The sequence below is a fragment of the Odontesthes bonariensis genome, chromosome 23 (genome assembly GCF_027942865.1).
Source record: "Odontesthes bonariensis isolate fOdoBon6 chromosome 23, fOdoBon6.hap1, whole genome shotgun sequence".
NCBI lineage: Eukaryota > Metazoa > Chordata > Actinopteri > Atheriniformes > Atherinopsidae > Odontesthes > Odontesthes bonariensis.
Window position 1 is genome coordinate 31497111 of NC_134528.1, and position 20621 is coordinate 31517731.

At 43.8% G+C, this 20621-nt stretch overlaps 2 protein-coding genes across 3 annotated transcripts in view; both read right to left on the minus strand.

Annotated features, from left to right (window-relative positions):
- Window positions 1–17793, minus strand: part of rac3b (Rac family small GTPase 3b) — a 31157-nt gene extending 13364 nt beyond the window's left edge. The window contains exons 1-3 of one of the 2 annotated variants that reach the window (XM_075457970.1): window positions 17462–17793; window positions 13349–13420; window positions 12622–12739 (exon numbers count right to left, since the gene is read on the minus strand). In XM_075457970.1, the coding sequence (XP_075314085.1) occupies window positions 12622–12739; window positions 13349–13420; window positions 17462–17496 (225 nt within the window). In that variant the 5' untranslated portion in view covers window positions 17497–17793. The remainder of the gene's footprint in view (window positions 1–12621; window positions 12740–13348; window positions 13421–17461) is intronic. The other variant, XM_075457969.1, reaches the window with a different exon arrangement.
- A 1356-nt stretch (window positions 17794–19149) lies between these two features.
- Window positions 19150–20621, minus strand: part of lrrc45 (leucine rich repeat containing 45) — a 24634-nt gene continuing 23162 nt past the window's right edge. The window contains exons 17-18 of the mRNA XM_075457608.1: window positions 20390–20537; window positions 19150–20217 (exon numbers count right to left, since the gene is read on the minus strand). Coding sequence (XP_075313723.1) covers window positions 20018–20217; window positions 20390–20537 — 348 coding nt within the window. The 3' untranslated portion in view covers window positions 19150–20017. The remainder of the gene's footprint in view (window positions 20218–20389; window positions 20538–20621) is intronic.

Here is a 20621-nt window from a genome sequence, read left to right on the forward strand (position 1 = left end):
CGGGCGTGCACGTAGACGTGCACGTAGACGTGCACGAGTTCTCATGTGTTTTGATGGGGCGGGACAGGAAGTTGAATAACTTTTTATTTTTCGGTTAAAAAATAAGCATTTCTTGCATTTTGCGACTACGGAGGTCACCGTTTTCAACTTCAAGCGTTCTGATAGATCATGTAAACTCTTAAAATGCCAAAAATTAGGACTTTACGTATGACAACAACAAATCCTGCAGACTGCAGCTTTAAAGCAATCAAACTTAGGTGCTACCACAGGTAGCTCAATCTGAGACACAATAAGCGGCCGGCTAAAATTTGGAGAGGGGGCGAGACGCTGCCTTCACCAATTAAAGCTCAGCACAAAATAATGAGATATTAGCTAAAATCGGGAGAGGGGGCGAAAACGCAGCCGTCACCAATTAAAGCTCAGCGCAAAATAGTGAGATATTAGCTAAAATCGGGAGAGGGGGCGAAAACGCAGCCGTCACCAATTAAAGCAATCAAACTCAGATGCTACCACAGGTAGCTCAATCTGAGACAGAATAAGCGGCTGGCTAAAATTGGGAGAGGGGGCAAGACGCTGCCTTCACCAATTAAAGCTCAGCACAAAATAATGAGATATTAGCTAAAATCGGGAGAGGGGGCGAAAACGCAGCCGTCACCAATTAAAGCAATCAAACTTAGATGCCACCACAGGTACCCCAGTCTAACTGGATAAGCCTTTGGCTAAAATTGGGAGAGGGGGCGAGACGCCACCGTCACCAAATAAGAAATCAAACTGAGAAGCTACAAGAGGTAGCTCAGTTCAGAACCAAATAATCAGCTGTGTAATATAGGGAGAGGGGGCGAGATGCAACCGTCACCAATAAAGAAATCAAACTGAGAAGCTACAACGGTAGCTCAGTTCAGAACCAATAAGCAGCTATTTAGTATCGGGAGAGAGGGGGCGAGATGCAACCGTCACCAATAAAGAAATCAAACTGAGAAGCTACAACGGTAGCTCAGTTCAGAACCAATAAGCAGCTATTTAGTATCGGGAGAGAGGGGGCGAGATGCAACCGTCACCAATAAAGAAATCAAACTGAGAAGCTACAACGGTAGCTCAGTTCAGAACCAAATCAGCTGTTTAGTATCGGGAGAGGGGGCGAGATGCAACCGTCACCAATAAAGAAAACTGAGGAACTACAACAGGTAGCTCAGTTCAGAACCAATAAGCAGCTGTTTAGTATCGGGAGAGAGGGGGCGAGACGCCACCGCAACCGATTAAGCAGACAAAACAAACAAAGTTCAGATGCTACCGCAGTTAGCTCAGTTCAGAGCTAAACAATCAGCTGTTTAATATCGGGAGAGAGGGGGCGAGACGCCACCGCAACCGATTAAAGCAGACAAAGCAAACAAAGCTCAGATGCTACCGCAGATAGCTCAGCTAAAGCCGGTAGCTCAGTCCAGAGCTAAACGATCAGCTGTTTAATATCGGGAGAGGGGGGGCGAAACGCCACTGTCGCCGATTACAGCAAACAAAGCTCAGATGCTACCGCAGATAGCTCAGGTCAGAACTAAACAATCGGCTGTTAAATATCGGGAGGGGGGGGGGCGAAACACCACCATCGCCGATTACAGCAAACAGAACTCAGATGCTACCACAGGCAGCTCCGTTCAGAACTAAACAATCAGCTGTTTCAACTGAAAAAACGGTAGGTTAAAGCCTGATTCTTACTCGGCGCAACCGCGCAACTGTTCTGGCTCGAGAACCATTAATGACGTCATCGAAAGCGCCAGCCCCTTCACAGTTCCTTCAGCTCATAAGCGCAGTTTGCGCCGAGTATGCGTCACATTTGCAGTTCTCTCCAGACCAGCAGGCGTCACTGTTGAGGAAACAAGCTGAAGAACCGGACGAAGAAAAGCATACGAAGAAAGCATACACAATGCCACCTGTGGTGTCACGTCAGCAGAGGCTGGCACATCTGATGCGGATGCGGAATGAATTTACTCTGGGTGTAGAACTGTATATGTATCTCAGAGCTAAGCGGCTGCGGCAAAAACAGAAGAGAAGGTGGGATGTTCGTCCTTTGCAACAAGACGAACTTTGTCAAACGTTGTCCTTTGGGACAACGTTGTCCCAGTGTAACTTCATAGACGTGTCGTACAGATGTTTGTAGAGGCGCATCCTCTCAGTCACCGCGGTCTCTGTAGTGTTCATGTTTCCTTTCTCTTGGTCAGCTGTTTCCGGTTGAGCTCGCGCGAAGTCAGAAAAAAAGTTGTGTGCGCGCCCTTGCGACGCGCGAGGATTTTTTAGCTTGCGACGGGGGGCGTGGCGGAATTTTGGGTCACGTGACCGTTTGCGCCATTTGCGACCACCTAGTAAGAATGGGTCAAAGCGAGGTTGCGCCGAGTAAAAATCAGGCTTAAGGCGCTACCGTTACAAATCAAAGTGCAACAACAGCCGGAGAGGCTAACCTTAAGTAGCCAAGCTGAAGTGTGCGTATCATACCACCAACCTGAAGCTGTGAGTCGTGAGGGGGGGGCGCAAACGCGACCATCCCCAGCACACAGAAGATCGGTCAAGGATCAACTCGTCGCAGCCCCTAGGAGGACGAAATATCGCTGCTCCAGCCATCAGGCAAATGGGGCGTCAAACGACGGTGAAATGACCAAGAAAGGTTGATGCTTTGTAAGCGAACCGCACCCGAGAAGAAAAAGGAACAGAGTGTCGGATGACATCAGGCTATATAGCCTCTGATTGATCACCCGACATGTCACAGGTGTGACTCTGTTGGTATTACTACTCGAACGGCGCATGCGCGAAGGGACATTCAGTGCTTCCAGCACCGCCTCTGGCAGTCAGTAGGGATGAAATAGAACTTGCTACTAAGGCAAAGGATAACACTTTAAAGTCTTTTCTAAATGCAAAGCCATCTTAGGCCAACAGGTCAGCCATTGGTGAGGCTTTTCTTTAATGGAGAGTGCAGAGTGATGGTGCTGAGGGCAGACAACAATGGGCTCTTAAGCCTGGTTTATAGTCGGTAACGCAAGACGCAACGCAAGCCCTTGCGTGGTTGCAAGCCCCCCCTTGCGTGCTTGCGTGTGTCACCTCAATTTTCTAAACTTCACGCAAGACGCAAGACGTGAGCAGAGCTATCGAGTAGCCACTATCTACATCACATCCGGCGGCGTGTTCATCTTCCGGTTTCATCCCCTAATAAAAGACCGCTGTTTTCAAACGCCAAGGTAGAAAGCGAAGAAGAAGAAGAAGAAGCATGAATCCCATAGACATAATATATATATATATATATATAGTCTAAGGCTATATATATATATATATATATATATATATATAGTCTAAGGCTTGTCATTGAAAAAACCCGCTACTCCACCTCCAACGTGGCGGTGAATCACCACGCAGCACACGCAAGCGCCGGCAAAGCTAAATGAAGCATAAACGTCTCGAGCCATTAACACAAGCGCAAGACGCAAGCGGAAGGGCAGTTAAAAGAAGTATAACTCAGCCTTTACTGCTCAAACACAGTAATGTTGCAATCAAATATCTGGATTAGGATGTGCTGAATCATAGAGAAATTATTGTCATGTAACCACTGACATTCTTGTTTTTTTTCCAACTGTTTCTAAATATGAGCAGTGGGTTGGTTAATGTAATAAAGCATTGCCAAGCTGGCTGTCATCATCTTGGGGTTTGGAGAAAACGCTGTCTCTTTGGTCTCACAGAGTATTCAGAGTACTCAAAAACCAAAGCTATCCTGTGAGCTGGTGCAGGCTCAGAAGAGTGGCCCACCTACAATTTGCTTGTGTCTACTCGTGATAGCATTTTGTTGCCACTGAGGGTCAGTCTAAAAGATATGTGGAAGAAAGTGAGCTGCTCCTGGTTGTGTTGGCGCTGCTGGACCTTTTGCTTTGCACTGCTGTGGAAAAGACAGAAGTCAGAGTGGATGAAGACTTGCTTTGTGATGGAGTGAAACTAAGTGTTACATAATCAAGACTCTCATGTTAATTATTTAACACATCAACATTAATAATAATAATTTAAAAAAATATTTTTTTTAAAAAGCGCTTTTCTAAATACTCAAAGACACTTTACATATATTACATTAATGGACAAACACAATAGAGGGGGCTTGATTTAAAATATGATCAGTGTTCTGGAGTGGTGCTAGGCTGGCTGACGCGTCCACAATCTCGATGAGATGGTGGTCTGGGAACTAGGTGTGCATTTTCTCGTATTTGAGGCGTGGTTTACGAATGCCTAGAGCCGTTTATTGGGCGCTACGAATGTCTATCAAATGGCGTCAGGTTCTTCCCATGCTGCTTTGCGCGCGATTCATAGCCAATTGTATCACTTATACCAGATGACGACAGAAATTCGACGAGGAAGAAGAAAAAACAGTAAAATAAAAGTAAACTTGCGCTCTAAGCTACTTAAATTAACAACAAAGTAGGCCAATATGCTATATTCTACATGAATTTTTATGAATTTTTATGTTGTAGAGTTGTGAATTTATTTTGATAATGGAGAAATTGAGCAGCCTTGCTTTGTTGTCTACAGTAGCAGATCAACCCTCATCTTACTTTGAAGCTCCCAGCTCCCTGAAGTGATGTCAACGAAGCTTTAGCAGCAGAGAAGCTATCAGGCTTGTGTTGATGATAATAATAAACTCCTGGACTATGTACAAACTTCCAAATGCATCGTTTTGTGAGTACAGACCATATTTGTACTACTGTAGAAGTTTGGTGTCATGGCATTTGATTTTAGTGTGGTAATTTTGGAGATGCTGCCAGGGTCCGTCAGCGCTTGTACTAAGCTATTCGGGATAACTCAGTAACTCAACTGATGTTCAGCCAAGATCGGAAAAACTTCGGGTGGGCTACTTGGCTGGATGTCACGGTTCAAATGACCCTAGGGTGAATCTACTCCGAAACACTTTCTAAGGCTGCATCGAACGGTAACGTTATGTCCGCTGTCATGTTGGATTAACACTCTACAAGCTTCGGTGTAGCGCATGGACGTCGTCATCGTCTTGCTGCCCCCCCCCCCCGTTCTGTGATTGGTTCCCAAACTCTGGCAAAAATAAGGGCGGTGGTTTCCAGGCTGACTTTGCAGTGAGAATGAAATCGAGCGCAAAGCAGCATGGGAATTCCCAGGCTAGAGTGGTGCCACACTAGTGGCAGTCTGTTGCAGTAGCTCTGGACATATCATGTCTTTCTTTGTATCATCTTGATATTTCTTCAAATTCGCTTTTTCTCTGTGAAAAAGCGAGTTGGAATTTCTTCATTTTTAAAAAAATTATTTTCTTCTTTACATCTGTTGTGATGTGTAACCATGACAATGCTTGGAATAAGGTCCCGAATTTGTGCATATATCAAGGATGCAGAGCAGGATCTAAATAGAGGAAACAGAGGAAATTTAAACCACTTACTCCCTTGATAGTCATGGGGAATGTCAGATCACTGGAAGATCACATATATGAGCTTGGAGCTCTGACAAACACACAGCAGGAATATTTGGAAATGTCACTGAGATATGGCTGCAGGAATAAGTCTAATACCTTTTTACACAACTTTAAGACAATATGGACAGACAGGGAGGTAACAGTAAAAAAAAGGGATTGTAATGCTCATGAACAGATGGTGTAATCCTGGACATGTCCCTGAGAAGGAGTGTTTCTGCACCCCAGATGTTGAACTGTTAGCTGTGAGTTTCTGTTGTCTACTGACAGAGTTCACCTGTGTTACCTGCTCATACAGTGTGTGACATCCATAGTTAAATTGGTGCCAAGCTACAAAAACAACATTCCAATCCATTCCTAATGATTTCTGAAGAATTCAACCATACCTCTTTCTCCTACACTTTAACTAACTAATTAACTAACTAACTCAGAGAAATGTCAAATCATGTAAATCGTCAATAAATGAATATCTAAATGTTCCTAAAGGTTTTTACTGTGATCACTTGCAGCAGAGTATCGAGATGTTTTATTCTAAATGAAAAAAGTGGTTAAATGTGTTTGAGTTGCAGCTGCAGCTTCTGCTCTCTGACTGTTCCCTTCCACCACTCTAGGTTATCTCTTAAGGTTAACTCTATGAAGCATGCTTGTTGACCTATTAAGGACTGAACTTATAAATAAAGGACGCTATAAATTTGTTATTGATTGATGGAGCCATTAATGGTGTTTAGTTTAAGTCTGAAAAGGGTTTAAATGAGTACAAAGGTCCTATAACGCAATAAGGGTTCCGTTTCTGGTGGATTACAATTTATCAGTAGCTTAAGAGAGTATTTCTCATCTGTTTCTCATCTACTTCCTTCAGTTTTACACTCAGTGTTTTAAGTCTTTACTGAAGGTCTTTTTAAGCTCTCTTTCTGCCTCATCTTACATATATTTATGGGTCTGTTTGTTGACTTTGTGACTATACTCTATGCCATGTCTCAAGGGGGGTTGGCATATAATTCATAAGCTTACTAAAACAAGACCTATTCAGAAGGTTTGCTGTCCTGTCAGTGAACTTGCCCATACTACCACTGAAGGTTTGCTGCTTTTTGCTGCTTATAAAATTAGAATAACTTTAACATTATGATTAGTTTCCTATAACCTTTCAGTCTTAAAATAGGATCAATGGGCCTCGTGCAACAACCGTTAGTACGCACAGATTTGGTCTTAAATCGTGCATACGAGTGGTTTAAGAAAAAAAATCTTTTCTTATTTTCCGTTTTCTTTCAGGAACGAACAGAATTTACAGTGATCCAGAGCTGTCGTAGGAGTTTCCTAAAACAGTCCGCTGTTTTTCCAATCAAGTTTGCTTGACTAATGGATTGTATATTTAATTACTTTAAAGCAAACAGAAATAAATATATACATTATACCCCATAATGATGCTGACATTATTCTGTTTGACTTAAATTATGCACTAATTGAAGGTTAATTTGACTCTGTATATAACAAGGTCAATGGGAAGCGATTAGATTGCCAAGCACTGTGCTGCTGCAAATATGCAGCTTGCTGGAGCCACGACTCCAGAGAGAAACACGCCGATCAAACCCAGTTCCACCACACGCCCAGGTCCTCACCACTCTTGGATTTTTGGCCACTGGAACCTTTCAGAGGGAGATTGGAGACAGATCGGGGGTGTCGCAGTCCTCTGTGAGTCGTGCGCCCCCCCTTGGTCATCAAAGCTCTCATCAGTTTATCACCCATGGTGCATCAGATTCCCATACACCGCTGTCCAACAAGTACAGATTAAGAGGGACTTTCATGCCGTGGCTGGACTGCCAAACATAACCGGAGTAATAGACTGCACACATATACGCATCAGAGCACCCGTGAGCTGAAGGCCAGGTGGGTGTGTCTCCATACAGCGGGGGGCAAATAGCCCAGAGAAGGCATGCCAGATTTGCACAATATTGCCATGAATGAGGGTCTCCACCTGAACCAGCCCAGGCAGACCAGAAGGTGTGGTGCCAGGAGACCCCCCTCATGGACCACCCCATCAAAGAGCCATCATGATGAGGCAACAACTGATTGCACGGCTTTAGCTGCAGTCATCGAGCGCCTGGCCATGGCGAGATGTTTTTTTTTTTTAAAGCTATTTTCATATTAAACCTTTTTTTTTTTTTTTTCGGTGACATTATGAACTACAGGTGACACGGAATTAACAGCACTCGTAATAACTTCCCATTTCTTGGCTTTAGCAGGTCCCGTAATTCCGCTGCTGACTCTGCTAAAAATTACATATCTTCCTTTCTGGATCTCTGAAAGCAGAACTTCAGTCTCAGAGCCCCTAAAGTTGTTCTTTATGTTCCTTGATGCCATTCTCATGACTCAGCACTCAACACTGCAAGCAGACTGCAAGAAAGCTGGAGAGACAGTGGCGTTCCTCTAATTTAGAAGAGTCTCAGTTAGTCTGGAAAGATAGTTTAACAATGTATAAGAAAGCCCTTCGTAAAGCTAGAACTGCTTATTATTTATCATTGATAGAAGAGAATAAGAACAATCCCAGGTTTCTCTTCAGCACTGTAGCCAGTCTGACTAAGAGTCCGAGCTCTGCTGAGCCAGTTATTCCTTTAACTCTCAGCAGTGATGATTTCATGAGCTTCTTTATTAATAAAATTGTTTCTATCAGAGAGAAGATTGATGGAGTCCTTCCCACTATTATCAGTGATGTATCATCAAGTACAGCAGCTTTAGAAGTATCTTTAGAACCTGATTTGTATTCAGACGGCTTCTGCCCAGTTGATCTCTCTGAACTAACAACAGCAATAGTCTCTTCTAAACCATCAACTTGTGTTTTAGACCCAATCCCAACCAGACTGTTCAAGGAGGTTTTCCCATTAATTGACACTTCCATATTGGATTTGATCAATCTGTCTTTGTTGGCAGGATATGTACCTCAGACTTTTAAGGTTGCTGTAATTAAACCTTTACTTAAAAAACCTACTCTTGATTCAGAAGTGTTGGCTCATTATAGACCTATATCCAATCTCCCTTTTATGTCTAAAGTTCTTGAAAAAATAGTTGCAGCTCAGCTTTGTGATCATTTACACAGAAATAATCTGTTTGAAGAGTTTCAGTCAGGATTCAGAGTGCATCATAGCACAGAAACTGCACTGCTGAAAGTTACCAATGATCTCCTCTTAGCCTCTGATAGCGGACTTGTGTCTGTGCTTGTCCTGTTGGATCTCAGTGCTGCATTTGATACGGTCGATCACAGTATCTTATTACACAGACTTGAACATGTTATTGGGATTAAAGGAACTGCATTAGGCTGGTTTAAATCATATTTATCTGATAGATTTCAGTTTGTTCTTTTAAATGAAGAATCTTCCTCACACATCAGAGTAAGTCATGGAGTTCCCCAGGGTTCTGTGCTTGGACCGATTCTTTTTACTTTATACATGCTTCCATTAGGTAACATTATTAGACAGCATGGCATAAATTTCCATTGCTATGCTGATGATACTCAGCTGTACTTATCTATAAAACCAGATGAACCCAATAGGTTGGTCAGACTACAAGCATGTCTTAAAGACATAAAGACCTGGATGACTCAGAACTGTCTGCTTCTAAATTCAGACAAACTGAAGTCGTTATCTTTGGACCTGAGCGTTTCAGGGAGAAATTGTCTAGCTATATAGTTACTCTAGATGGTATTTCCTTGGCTTCTAGTTCTACAGTGAGGAACCTTGGAGTTATTTTTGACCAGAACTTATCATTTGACTCACATATAAAACAGGTTTCTAGGACTGCCTTCTTTCACCTTCGTAATATTGTTAAAATCAGGAACATCTTGTCTCAGAGTGATGCAGAAAAACTGCTCCATGCATTTGTTACTTCAGGATTGGACTGCTGTAATTCTTTATTATTGGGCTGTCCCACATATTCTTTGAAAAGCCTCCAGCTGATCCAAAATGCTGCAGCCAGAGTTTTGACGAGAACTAACAGCAGAGATCATATTTCTCCAGTTTTAGCTTCTCTTCATTGGCTCCCTGTTAAATTCAGAATAGAATTTAAGATTCTTCTCCTCACATATAAAGCTCTTAATGACCGAGCTCCATCATATCTTAAAGATCTCATTGTAAGATATTTTCCTAACAGAGCACTTCGTTCCCAAACTGCAGGTTTACTTGAGGTTCCCAGAGTTTCTAAAAGTAGAATGGGAGGCAGAGCCTTCAGTTATCAGGCCCCTCTCTTGTGGAATAAGCTGCCAGTAAATGTCCGGGAAGCAGACACCCTTTCCACTTTTAAGACCAGGCTTAAAACTTTCCTTTTTGATAAAGCTTATAGTTAGGGATGGCTCAGGTGATCCTGAAACATCCCATAGTTAAGCTGCTATAGGCCCAGCCTGCTGGGGGGCCTCATCTGTCACACCTTTCCTCACTTTACTCTCTTTATGTATATGTGATATTATTATGGTCATTAACTCGTGTTTCCCTGTTCCAACAGATATCCTTTGAATGGTGTTACAGTGCCGCCGTCGCGGCAGCCCCCCCCCTTTCTGTCTTCTCAAACCCCAGCTGGTCGAGGCGGATGGCCACCCTTCCTGGGTCTGGTTCTGCCAGAGGTTTCTTCCTGTTCAAAGGGAGTCGTTTCTCTCCACAGTCGCCTCAGGCACGCTCAGGCCGGGAGATTGGACCGAAAAGAAAAAAGTTTTCAGTGCAATCTGTTGGTTTTCTTAGCTAGGAAATTGTTTTTGAATTGGCTCTATATGAACGAATTGGATTATTTTATGAATTATGATTATTATTAATTAATTGAATTCCAATTGGCTTGAATTGGACTTACTATCTAAGTGCCTTGAGATGACATTTGTTGTATTTGGCGCTATATAAATAAAAATGAATTGAAATTGAATTGAACACTTCCTGGCACAGGAGACAGGAAGCACAGCCTTATATGGTATAAATGTGGGCGTGGAGTATGCAAATTTACTATCCTCGTGCACGTGCACTTAAATACGCACGGGTGGCATTCATCATTTACGCAGGTCGTTTACACACTTTTTCCCAAGTTAAGAGCGTTTGATGAATCTGACGTGGCGTACGAGACCTTCGTACCAACAAAGTAAGAGAAATTTAGAATAAAAATACGAAAATGTTCATACATGAGGCCCAGTGTGTACCTAAAGTAAAGATTTTCTTGTAAAAGCCTTTCATTATCACTGTGGAAATAACATTTGTTTTCTGTTTGAACATATTTGGGAGAAATATGGATCTGTTGGATAACATGTACAGACCTGACATGTTGACCAGCTCTGTGGCATTGGTTGCAATACAGAATATATATCACAGTTAAAGCTGCAGTCTGCAACTCTTTTTCAAGCATAATGCCGGGAACTGTCCGGGGATTCTGAAAGTAGTACATTAAATACCCCAATACAAAAAAAAAAAGAGTTCTCTAGGTCCCCTATATGTCCCGCTAGGTCCCTCCAAAGCCAGCAGGTTTGTTTACAAAATTGCAGACCGGACCGGTAAAAGGTAACCAATCAGGTTATGAGCTGGGCTCTGCTGCCTGTCAATCACCGATTGTGCACGCGCGATACAAGGTAGGCTCGTCCCCACGCTTATTTATCTAGACTATTGAACTTCATTACGGGGTAGTCTACTTACTGTGTCTTCCATGATCGCAAATGACAGGTGAGTTGATGAATGAGGAGTCGTGTAGGCGCATCTGGCGTGCACGTCTACGTGCACGAGTTCTCATGTGTTTTGATGGGGAGGGACAGGAAGTTGAATAACTTTTTATTTTTCGGTTAAAAAATAAGCATTTCTTGCATTTTGCGACTACGGAGGTCACCGTTTTCAACTTCAAGCGTTCTGATAGATCATGTAAACTCTTAAAATGCCAAAAAGTAGGACTTTACGTATGTTAACAACAAATCCTGCAGACTGCAGCTTTAATTGCCAATATGAAATTGTGAATAACAATAACGGTTTGCATCAGAATATCTTTTTTAATTCAGCTTTAAACGAGACGTGTGGCAGAATGTTTTTGCTTATTATTGTAACTATCATTTCATAATAATCATGATAACTGGAGATTCTCTTGTGAACAATAAAAGTAAACTGCTGGTCTGTTTTATACTATCCTCCTGTTTGCCAGTAGATGGCAGTACCAGCAATAGTATGTCTGTCATTTGAAACTTCCCAATGAGTTTCCTTCCAGAACACTTGACACAATGTTGGGGACAAGTAGAGGAGTCATCTCAACTATTTGAAATAACTATGACATTCTAATGTCATCAGACACAGAGTTGCCATCATCAACAACACAACCAATTTCTACAGCTCCAGAAGCAGAAGTCTGTCACTGAGATGCCCTGCACATCCTGTGGGGCCCTTCAGAATAAAAGCTCTACAGTTCTCTTTCAAAGTAAGTGGAATCGGACTGCTGTACTGTCCAAAAAGTCGTGCTTTGCATCAATCAAACCACAAGAATCTCAGCTTCCAACAGTACGTTGCCTGTACACCCACTTAAACAGCTGATGGTGAGCTGTTGGAATTTAGGGAGTTCAAATCTTACAGAAGTCAGAGGTGCTCTGATACTGAGCTCTGTCAAATTATTTTTACATCTCTCATATCACGCCTGTTACAGAACTGAGCTTACTGACATGTTTGTAAATTATTCTGCAATAAATGAGACTCAGATGAATCTGTTATTGTGTGAATAATGCTGTAATGATGGTGATTCTAAATGATTCAAATCGGGATTTTACAGAAATATTACTAGACCTGCTGATGTTGTATTGTGGCTCAGCTGATAACAGACTGTGACATAGACTACATGTTCATCTACATAAAGAGCAGGTAGCTGAGATCTGATGACAGGTGCCCACTCAGGACATATGTGTCCACTTGTGATTAGATCACCCAGGACGCATGTTGGCAACCAATGTGAACAGGACCATGGTAGCCATTGGTGTGTTGACTCATGAAGCACTGCCACTGAGCAGCTCCGGAATTCTGAATCTGCATAGCTTTAATACGTTATCTTAAAGCTAATTCTAAAAAGGCACATTTGATTTTATGTCTATGAACAGGTCATACATTAGCACGCTCATTTCAGTAGGTTCACTGTAATATGACAAGTTGTGAGTGAGTGCATGTGATTGGAAGGAGTATGAATACCGTCTGTGGGTAAGACAATGGTCTGAGCCTATCGTAGTCCTCCTGTCCTGCTGTATCCCAAAGGCCCAGATTCACTGGCTTCCCATCCACCATTACATTGGCAGAGTAGTTATCAAAGCTGTAGAGGAGTGGACATCACACTGAGTAAACACAAGTCGCTAAATGTATAAATTCCCATGACTAGATATACATTTTTTCATATATGTATATATATATATATATATATATATATATATATGAACTATGGGTTTTCTATATTTTACTTTGTCAATAACCAGTCAACTGGTCTAAAAATCACATAATAATCAACCCTATGATGTGCAAAAAAGGATCCTATTTTAATCAGGAGAATCTCAGCTTTTTTGTCCGCATTTAGAGCTACGACTGTACAAACAATATGGTTCAGTCTCAATAACATGTAACTAATTGACACTAATTAGAATACTGTTTTAAGCATTTCAGATTGCGATTAATCTCCCTCACAGACATTTCTTTACCAGGTTAATCTGCAGTACAACAATGTAGTAACATGAGAAGATTAAAAAACACAAAGTACTGTACACAGATGCTGAAACAACCTATATACAAAGTACCCTGACAAACTGTGAAAGTGTACCAAGAAGAACTGGGTTAATGTTCCTTTTTAAAAAGCATCCTCACTTTCTTTTTAGAGGCACAATACTAATGTATGAACACAGTTGTGTGAATGTGAGAGTGTTTCACTCACACAGTAGGGATGTATTCCCCGGGGAAGGCATTGGTGGTGTAGCTAATCAGCAGACAGGTCTTTCCCACAGCCCTGAGGAAAAACAACAACAGAGGGTAAATAATGTCAGCACTGGTCCCATACCCGTAGAAACTACACATAGTGTGTGTGTTTGAGTGGATGGATGTCTGTATGTGTGTAAACTCAGGCTACTACTCCCCTTCACTAAGTGCCACACAGACACTGACCTAGATTCATGTTGCCTAGGGAACCAGTAACCTTGTATGATGCCCCCCCCCCCCCACACACACACACACACACACACACACTCATTCTCCTCCACATGCACAGGCCCAACATGCTCACATACTGGACACATAACACTACTTCCCTCCTCCACTGCCCTGACACAGGCTGCAGAATGCTCAGCAGATCTATGAAGGCATAGATTAGTTTGGGCTTTGTGCCTCTGCATGAGGCAAGAACAGACACAGCAAATGGTGGTGACCCAGAGGCAGTTTCTTTGGCTGGGATGAAGAGACGACAAGAGGACAAGACAACAAAGTTTGGTGTATTGATTCAAAACTAATACTGATTCACAAAGTGACCACTGCTTTATGTCCTCCCCATTAAAGGAGCCCTGATATTACACCCACATCCAGTAAAGTTTGTCATGATAAAACAGAGCAGAGGGGCTGAGGTTGTGGCACTCAGATTCAGATCTTTTATTTCTTACTATTAACGTATTTGTGGAGAGATGTCCTGTTTTGTCATCATTCTGCCATGGCATGTAACTCTACATTATTACTGCTGTCATGAAAGAAATCCAAATCTAAAACTACATTTAGCACAGAAACCTGCACAAGGAGAAACCTTTCTAACTGAACATCTGATAACCGAGGGAGCAGGATGAACTTGCCCACGTTTGTATGTCCACAGATGGATCAAAGAGCATTTCTGAACATTTCCATCTTTTATGCTATCTTTTATACTGATTATTCAAAAGGTAAAGCTCCATGTGCAAGCCAAATCTGAAGTATTCCAACAAACACAGAGAAGATCCATGTGACTTTGCCTTTTACAACACTGGGCTCCCAAAAGTACTCCTCACAATCATGCTCTGTCAGAGTATTTGCAGTGATACAAATATTCAGTTTTACAGGGTTGCAAACAACTTTCAAAACAAGGGAAAATATCACACAAACACTGAGATTCAGTGGGTCCAATAAATGATTAGAAAGCAAGAAGAGCATAGATAGAATGCAAGAAAATCACAAGGACCAACCGACATCAAACACAACCCAGTTCCATAAATACACACACACACGGCGTCCAGGTACAACGTCATTGTACAAACTGGATCTGAAGTACACCAACCTGTCACACACAATCCTGGGCCTGAAACTGCCCCAGGGCACCTGGAGGCTGAAGCACCGCTGGATAGAACTTTGCTTTACCGTGCCACTTATTGCACCAGCAACACTTTCTCCATCGTAAATAAAGTTAAGAAAGAAAGACACTGTTGTCATTTCAAATGCAGCTTACAGGAAAAAGCCCCCCTCATCAGATGCAGCAAAGGGTCCCAAAGCAAAGCCATGAGGGGAGGAAGAAGAGAGGAGGAAGAGAGGAGGAAGAGAGGAGGAAGAGAGGGGGAAGAAAGGAAGAAGAGAGGAGGAAGAGAGGAGGAAGAGAGGAGGAAGAGAGGAGGAAGAGAGGAGGAAGAGAGGAGGAAGAAAGGAGGAAGAGAGGAGGAAGAGAGGGGGAAGAGAGGGGGAAGAGAGGAGGAAGAGAGGAGGAAGAAAGGAGGAAGAGAGGAGGAAGAGAGGGGGAAGAGAGGAGGAAGAGAGGAAGAAGAGAGGAGGAAGAGAGGGGGAAGAGAGGAGGAAGAGAGGAAGAAGAGAGGAGGAAGAGAGGGGGAAGAGAGGAAGAAGAGAGGAGGAAGAGAGGAGGAAGAGAGGAAGAAGAGAGGAGGAAGAGAGGGAGAGAGGAGGAAGAGAGGAAGAAGAGAGGGAGAAGAGAGGAGGAAGAAAGGAGGAAGAGAGGAAGAAGAGAGGGAGAAGAGAGGGAGAAGAGAGGAAGAAGAGAGGAGGAAGAGAGGAAGAAGAGAGGAGGAAGAGAGGAGGAAGAGAGGAGGAAGAGAGGAGGAAGAGAGGGGGAAGAGAGGAGGAAGAAAGGAAGAAGAGAGGAGGAAGAGAGGAGGAAGAGAGGAGGAAGAGAGGGGGAAGAGAGGAGGAAGAGAGGAAGAAGAGAGGAAGAAGAGAGGATGAAGAAAGGAAGAAGAGAGGAGGAAGAGAGGAGGAAGAGAGGAAGAAGAGAGGAGGAAGAGAGGAGGAAGAGAGGGGGAAGAGAGGAAGAAGAGAGGAGGAAGAGAGGAAGAAAATAGGGGGAAGAGAGGAAGAAGAAGAGAGGAAGTGTAGGAGCAACACACGGGACAAGAATAAAGCTGGGAGGATTTTGCTGCTGCAGAGAACTGGGAGAAAAACAGGACGCAGAGTTAGCTTCATTGCTGCTGTCAGTAAGTAAGAAGTGATGGGCTCTCTGGTTCTGAGCCGTTTGCTTTGCTCGGTTCTGTCGGGGACGTGCAGGTTGAAATGAAGTCAAAGAGTACGATGGTCCTGCTCTGTGCAGGCTGTGGGTCAGAGGAGGTGTGGGGGGCTCCTGTGATGAAGCTAATGGAACATTTACTTCAGTGCTCTGGGTCCTGAGCAACAGGAAAGAAGCAACAACTCAGCAGCTTGTGATCATCATCTCTGTGTCACAGATGAAGCCTCAGTTAGCTCCTGGCTTGTTTCACACTCACATGGAGATCCAACGTTTGCTCCCACAGGCAGATAGGCATGTTTGCTAGGCCACTTGTAGTCAGCAACTCTACGAGAGAGATCTTATCATGTAGAAAGTCAGTAAATCACTTTCTTTCTGTGAAGACCAGATGAAATACTAACAGCCACCCACACGTGCACAGTGCACGAGGAAGATGGAAGTTTGGAGCCTTTCTAAATGTTCTCTGCTGCTCCACACTACATGCCACTGTAACATACACAGCATGTGCTGATGTCACACACAGGCCACATTCACATTCTTTAAAAGTGGAACTCACAGAAAGATGAACAAGAACATGTTTCTTTCTTCTTCTTTCTGTTGTTTGTTCATGGCATGTGTCGGAAATCTGTGCTCTTATTCTGGTACAGCCCTGTTATATTACCCTATTCTGTCTCTCCACATGTTTTTATTTGCCTTTGAAGCATGACGACGTGTACAGCTGTGCATGTGCAGAGTTCAGATAGAGGTTTGTTTTCTCAAAAATGGTGTTACATCCTATAAGTGTAGGGGGAGCCAAAGAGCAAAAACAGGGCCAAATTCTTCAGTGACACTTTAAGATGGCATCCTCCACAGGCCATGGAGGACCCCCCCCCCACCCCACGATTTTCTTTATACTCTTTTAAGAGATACATGAAAATTCAAAAGTTTATTTCTGCATGGATCATCTGTCATATGCTGAACAGTACCATCTGTATTACAGAACTTTTTTACAAGTTCGGAGATAAATTCCACTATGAGACATATTAAAGCATGATATCTGACCTCACTGATTCCAGAACTCACCAACACTCTTATCTATTAACAGCACTACAAAAAAATGGACCAATTCTAAAATAAGTGAGGTCAGAACATGCATTTAGCCTTTCTTTAATCCACAGAATGATAGAATCCCTCTCGTGTTTTCAGCGGTGCCTTGGAGCTGTCCCTGCTGGGATCTGAAGGCTGGATGGATGCAGAGCTACAGCAGCGGGGCCTGCAGCCACTAACAGGGCCATAAATTCCTGAGCGTGCATCAGCACTTCAGCCTGCCTCCAGTGGCCTACGAGGCGTGTGCATGTTCCCGCACAGCATCCCGAGGATCTCCGCTCCTACCTTCTCACTGAACGAGCAGCAGCCACATGGCCCACAACTGCGGACATCAACCGAAAACCGGCGCAGAAAAGCGGGCGGGCGGGCGGCCGACAGATCGGCGGGCTGAGCCCCAGCCCATTTTCCTACATAGCATCCTCCCATCATCCATCTGTCCGCGGACGCATCCTTGAATCCCCCATAAGAAATGTGGGCGCCGTTCTGTTTCTGTGCGCGTGCTCTTACCCGTCGCCGACCACCACACATTTGATAGCCTGCATTTGTACAGTAGCTGGAAGATCCGGTCACCGGAGCTGGCGAAGTCAGAGACCCTGCAGGATGCACCGAGGTCTCGGATGAGAGCAGCGGGTTCGTCCGCTTGACGACTGAGCCGCAGTGAAAGAGGTCGAAGACGAACACTGCCGATTTTTTTCGGAAAGAGTCGAGTGATTTTAAAGGTACAGCGTAAGGACTGCTGGTAAAGCGAGAGAGGCTTCCCCGTGTCTGCTTCCGTCTGCGCTTCAGTCCTCACAACAACACCAAGAAAAGCTCAAACCTAAACCCTGCGCACAGTGCCAGGAGGGGCAGGTTCAGCCTCACTGCTCCCAGGCAAGCCCGTTACCATGACAACCCCAGCATCACACCGCATCCTTCAGGCTGACCGCCCCAAGTGGGATGGGAGGCCAATGCTCGCGCACATGCACGAGTCATCTGACATTCGAAACTAAAAGTTGCAATGCACACATAACAACACATATCAAGTAGAATAAGACACCATCATGGTAAAGACCCCCTTCATGAAGTCACATGGTCCGCCCCTTCCCTGGCCTGTTGGCTTTGGACTTCAGGTGTGAAGCTCAGATCATGTTTCAAACTGCTCAGTACACATGGCGGATACACAGATGTGTGAATCCACTGTAGAACAGGTTCCAATCACTGACCCCTTGGGTGCTCGAGGTTTTAAGATTTGATCAATCTGTCTTTGTTGACAGAATATGTACCTCAGCCTTTTAAGGTTGCTGTAATTAAACCTTTACTTAAAAAAAAAGAAGAATCTTAAATTCAGAATAGAATTTAAGATTCTTACAATGAGATCTTAAAGATCTCATTGTAAGATATTTTCCTAACAGAGCACTTCGTTCCCAAACTGCAGGTTTACTTGAGGTTCCCAGAGTTTCTAAAAGTAGAATGGGAGGCAGAGCCTTCAGTTATCAGGCCCCTCTCTGTGGAACCAGCTGCCAGTTTGGGAGGCAGAGCCTTCAGTTATCAGGCCCCTCTCTGTGGAACCAGCTGCCAGTTTGGGAGGCAGAGCCTTCAGTTATCAGGCCCCTCTATTGTGGAATAAGCTGCCAGTAAATGTCCGGGAAGCAGACACCCTTTCCACTTTTAAGACCAGGCTTAAAACTTTCCTTTCTGATAAAGCTTATAGTTAGGGATGGCTCAGGTGATCCTGAAACATCCCATAGTTAAGCTGCTATAGGCCTAGACTGCTGGGGGGCCTCATCTGTCACACCTTTCCTCACTTTACTCTCTTTATGTATATGTGATATTATTGTGGTCATTAACTCGTGTTTCCCTGTTCCAACAGGTATCCTTTGAATGGTGTTACAGTGTTTGTTGTCCCCCCTTTCTGTCCTCTCAAACCCCAGCTGGTGGAGGTGGATGGCCACCCTTCCTGGTTCTGGTTCTGATGGCCACCCTTCCTGAGTCTGGTTCTGCCAGAGGTTTCTTCCTGTTCAAAGGGAGTCGTTTCTCTCCACAGTCGCCTCAGGCACGCTCAGGCCGGGAGATTGGACCCAAAAAGAAAAAGTTTTCAGTGCAATCTGTTGGTTTCCTTAGCTAGGAAATTGTTTTTGAATTGGCTCTTTATGAACGAATTGGATTCTTTTATGAATAATTATGATTACAATGAATTGAACTCCAATTGGCTTGAATTGGACTTTATTATCTAAGAGCCTTGAGATGACATTTGTTGTGATTTGGCGCTATATAAATAAAATTGAATTGAATATAAATGAAACTGAGTTGGATTGCATTGTGTGACAGAGACAGAGCTGCATGTGTCCAATAAGAAGTGTTGCATGAATGGGAATCATTTTAGGAGACAGCACGACTCTCTTTCTTGTCAGTAAGAACAAGCACACAGACACACACACAATGGACAGCAGGGAAGGTTTGAAGCGGATGCTGAACTCAGGTGAGATGAAAAGCCTGATGCTCCTTACAGTCCATGCAGTGAAGCCTGTGCACGCAGAGCACCTGTTCAACATGTGGATCTATCATTTTCAACAGCTCTCATCACCACCTCATGCTTGTCAGGATCAGAAGAATTATGGCAACATAATGTGGTGTTGTAGGAAAATGATTCCATAAGGACTCAACGTATTGCTCTTTAAATTGCCATTTACAGAGCCATTGGCTCAGGAATGCGTGTAAAACTGGCTCACTTTTACATTTAAATGAGGTGATAACCAAGATGTTTTCGCCCTGATATCAGCTGTTACTGTGTTACAACAAGCAATACAAATAATGTACAAAACAGTGAAAACAAAAGCACTTTAGAGGTACTGGACATCTCCAGCTTACTTTTCTTGAATGGATCAGAACATTCCATTATTGCTCATGGTTGTATTACCCAGCAAATATAGCCTGTTCAATAACACACTCCAGATTTCCTTGTTTCTTCTTCTAAACCCTTCGAGTCCAGGAAATCGTACTGTGATTTACCCAGCAGACTACCCTGAGCTGTGCAGGAACCCAACACCGGCTGGAAAGCTCCTGCTAAGATGCTGAAGTGTCTTTTCATTTCTTTGAGCTGCTGTGGGGCCCAAAGGGGGAGCCCTGAACATAGGTGAGGATGGCACTCTGGAGGTAGCTGGCTCTGTGGGCCTCATCCTCTCGAATTCTCTGGATCTCGGCCTCTTTCAGCCGCAGCTTTTCCAACATGGAAGACATCTCACTCTCTTTGTCAAGGAGCACTTCTCTGTGATTACTGCTTAGAACTGCAAGAAAACACCACAATCAGAGAAGGAATAGCAATTTTTCACAGAATAATCAGAACTTCACATTTTGTTAGACAAATGAGTCTGCAGTGGATTTTATGGCACAATAGGAAACACATTTCCTCTACATTTCATAAGTGGAACAGCAAAAGAAAGAAGCGGTGAGGGTAACCTTTCATTTCTCTCTCCAGAGCACTGATCTTTGCCTTCAGCCCCCCCTGCGCCGTCCTCTCTGCTTGGAAATGTGCAATCTGCTCTTGCAGCTCCACTTTCACCCGGCTCACCTCAGCCACCTTCTCCTGCTCCTTGCCAGACAGCTCCTACAACAGCACACCCCCCATTGGTCAGCCGGGTCACAGTGCCACTGTGCAGCAGTGTCAGCCTCTGGCCAACCTTAAAAAGCT